We start from the raw sequence: 3,537 nt of genomic DNA, 5'->3' as shown, positions 1-3,537 counted from the left end.
CCAAACCACAATTGGACCCTAACTGCCAAGGGACAAGACGAGGGTGGGCCCAGAGACCACTGATGGGCCGTGAGCCCGGTCGGTTTCAGCCCACGATCAAGGAGCGAATCAGCTGCCGCCATCGACGGAGCTCACGACAACACAACCACGTCATCTCATCGATCGGCACCAAACAAACGGCTCCAAAACCCCAATACCCGCCCGAATCCCGATCGCTCGCTGCTGGTCCGACGACGATGGGAGAATATTCGCACGGCGACGGGCGGCGGCAATCCTTCACGGACCTGCGTTCCAGATTGGAGAGGCTGGATGAATCCTTGGTACTCTTGCTTAATCGATCGAACTTGCATCTCGTCTTCATCATCTCCCCGCCTCTTAATCTCTGCCTAGTCATTGAAATCGGCCTCGGTGATGTAAACACGTCAGGTGAAACTAATGGAGGGGCGGCAAAAGCTGTCGAAGACGACGTCGAGCGGCGGCACGGAGAGGCAATGTTTTCTGCCCGATCTGCCCGTCGAAGCAGCCCGTGAGAAAGGAGAGGTTTTGGATCGTGTCTCTCAGCTCGAGCAACGACTGGCACAGGTAGGATTTTGCATTAATTCGTAAAATCATTTATATCTTTTAACTTTGATCAAATGCTCCGGATTTATTATATCCTGCTTTCGATCGGCATAATAAGATTCCTTTTGCAGATCTCAGTAATTATTCTAGGGTGATGCAATTGTTGTTCCTATTTATGATGTTGAGTTCTCTTAAACACAACAAGAATGACGCCAAACTTGGATGAAAACTCCTTTGACTCACAGTCCGGTGAAAAGTATCTTTCATCACTTGACATTTTATCCAGAGAGAATACTAAAGCAAATATGGTCTAAAAAATGAGTATTTTACTTGACTGTAGATACATTATTATAAAGTGCACTAGTTTATAAATGTAGGTATACTAATTTAGTATGCTTATATACATTGTGCAAGTATGATACTGGACAGGTATTTTACCATGTTGTAAATGCATCCATTCTATATTTTAAACTGCACAAACTTAAGTAGATGTAGGTGCAATGATTTAGTAGCTGTATTTGCACCTGTGTGTTTAAAAGACCCCAGCTTGAGCATCATATGTGGCCCTGCTAGGTAAATTTTAAAGTGGGGCATCTAGTGAACGCAGACGGTTACATATTGTATACACGATTTGCCTATGCAACTAAAAGCTTTATTTGCTCATTCCCAATTTAAACTCAACTAAATTTACATAATAGCTTAAGTTACTTTAGTTAGTGGCTTGTAACTTGTAAATTAATGTGAACTTAAATACTTATTTTAAATATGACAAATACATTAGATATCAATCTAAATATATTTTTAACTATTTTAATAATAGCAGTAACTTTTTAGATTATAAATATGCTATGCAGTCAGTCAATCACATACGGCTTACACATGTTTTTGAAACATTGTGTATATTAACTTTGCAGACTTATATATTAAACGACATTTTACTTAGATTGAGGGTGCATTGGTTCTATAGTCCAAAATGCATTACTTTAGTTGATGGTATATAGTATACATATTCCAAGATGTATTTGTTTAGTAGATGTTAGTATACGAGTTAAATAGACTTAGGTGCACTCATTTAATAGAATCATAAAAAATTGCAAACATGATACTGTGCTTTGTAGCTTTAGGAGTCCTATGGACAAGCCGCATGTGGTGAATGCTTCCTTTACTTGATCTTGAGTGAATGGGCCTTGGCTTGTTTAAACAGTACTTTCTTAGAATTACTTCCAGCCATTTATAACCCCCCAAAAAATAATATCCGATCAGTGTTATTGAATGTGAACTTGAAAAGTAAACTGCTTATTTATTATTCTGCATTCATATGAACTTGTCACTTGAGTAAGTTGTGGCATTGTTTTGTCCTTTTTTCAATTGTTTCGTATCCTTAGACAACAATACTGAGTGGATGTTTGGTTCTGTGGTATTTCTTTATTCTAGATTCATATGTTTATGAATGGCCAAATAAATATCACTGTTTCTTTGATAATATGTCAGTCAAGTAACAGTCACGCAAATGCAACTATATTATAAATCCACTAGTAGTGAGCTGTCACAGAAGCACATGCATAATGAAATACACTCAAATGTGAATCTCTATATTCAGGCTTTTCTTTAATTATTTCTTATGTTTTCATTTCCTCTTTGATCTTATAATTCATTCAAATAAATTTAAAATAAATGACCAAATTTTTCTCCTTTTCATTTGCAAATGTGTATTATGAAATATGATTGCCGAATTATGAGTTGCACTATATTTCTGTTCTCAGGTAGGTGTGATGTTAGTTTCTGTATGATTTTCTCAGTAATTACCTTCTTCAACATCTTCCAATTGATTTCCTCAGTTAAAATTAGCAATTGAAGCAAGTAGCAACTCAAGCTCATCTACTGCAAGCTCTGTTGGGAACCCATCCAGAAGACTCAATTCCATTTCCAGCAGTAAAGAACCTTTTTCCACTAAAAATAAGCAAGAAATAGTTCCTGCACAACAGGAGGACAACCAGCAAATAATACTTGGGAAACCCTTCAGAAATAAGAATAATTCCAAGGTAAGCTTATCAGATATCTGTGTCAACATGCAATCTTATAAAAGATACCACTCTCGTGTTCTTATTGTATTTATGATATTGGTTCCTTTCTTTTTAATAGAATAGTAGCTCATTTTTTCTGGTTTCTCTTAATTTGATAAATATCGTACTAGAGCTAAATTTTAGAAGTTGAAACAAGTTTGTTGCTAACTCCTATATATATGTATGCTTAAGCTCATAATAGAGAGAATATATAGATATTTTTTCTGATAAAAATTTTAATATTCAAGAATAAATAGAGATGACATGTACATGTATAAAAAAGATTCAGATAGAAAAACATTAATATTTAAGAACAATTATGAACCAGATTAATGACCATTACTAGATTAGATAACTATAAAAGTGTAATATGTTACTGTGGAGTGCATAAGGGATAAAGAAAGTTAAAGAGAATATTAATTAATGTAATAAAAATAATTTAATTAATTTATATATATATTAATAGTAATATGGTTTTGATTAGAATTCAGTGTATCTTTAATAATTAAAATAAATTCAGCTCGATGACAAGGATGCTGTTTTTCTTCCCCTTTCAGTGTGAAATTGTAGAAGAGGAGGATGAATCAACAAGTGATCAGCAAGAAAAGGATGAGAAAATTCACACCGGAATGCATCAGAAAAAGATGAAGTCCAAATCTGGCAACTCATGGCGATATAAGAGGTTACTGGGGTGTTGATCTGTTGGACTTGCCTCTTCAACACTTAACCAAAAGGAAACAAAAAAAAAAGTTGTTTTATTCATTTATTTTATTCATTTATTCAAAATATGTTCTACGATTTTTTTAGATTGTTCTGTTTCATCACAGTCGTCATTTCTGCCAGAATCTTCATCTAGAAGCTCATAATGTAATTTAAGTAGAGTTAGGACAGTTCATGCAACTGGACCTAGGAA

The 3,537-nt window shown here is 35.1% G+C and overlaps 1 protein-coding gene across 1 annotated transcript; it reads left to right on the top strand.

The window, feature by feature from the left end:
- Positions 1-236: 236 nt before the first annotated feature.
- Positions 237-3,322, top strand: LOC141817116 (uncharacterized). The gene is made up of 4 exons (XM_074704797.1): positions 237-320; positions 427-582; positions 2,400-2,603; positions 3,182-3,322. Exons 1-4 carry the CDS (start codon positions 237-239, stop codon positions 3,320-3,322), a joined length of 585 nt encoding a protein of 194 aa, XP_074560898.1.
- Positions 3,323-3,537: the final 215 nt, after the last annotated feature.

This window comes from Curcuma longa, chromosome 2, assembly GCF_044706935.1.
Source record: "Curcuma longa cultivar G26 ecotype Majalengka, Jawa Barat chromosome 2, ITB_CL_G26_1.1, whole genome shotgun sequence".
Classification (NCBI taxonomy): Eukaryota; Viridiplantae; Streptophyta; class Magnoliopsida; order Zingiberales; family Zingiberaceae; genus Curcuma; species Curcuma longa.
The sequence above is the reverse complement of the archived record's forward strand: the minus strand, read 5'-3'. Positions and strand labels throughout refer to the sequence as shown.

Coding starts and splice junctions, on each gene's coding strand:
- LOC141817116 (XM_074704797.1), top strand. CDS start 237: ATGGGAGAATATTCGCACGGCGACGGGCGGCGGCAATCCTTCACGGAC. Junction 583..2,399: donor TCGAGCAACGACTGGCACAG/GTAGGATTTTGC, acceptor TGATTTCCTCAG/TTAAAATTAGCAATTGAAGC. Junction 2,604..3,181: donor GAAATAAGAATAATTCCAAG/GTAAGCTTATCA, acceptor TTCCCCTTTCAG/TGTGAAATTGTAGAAGAGGA.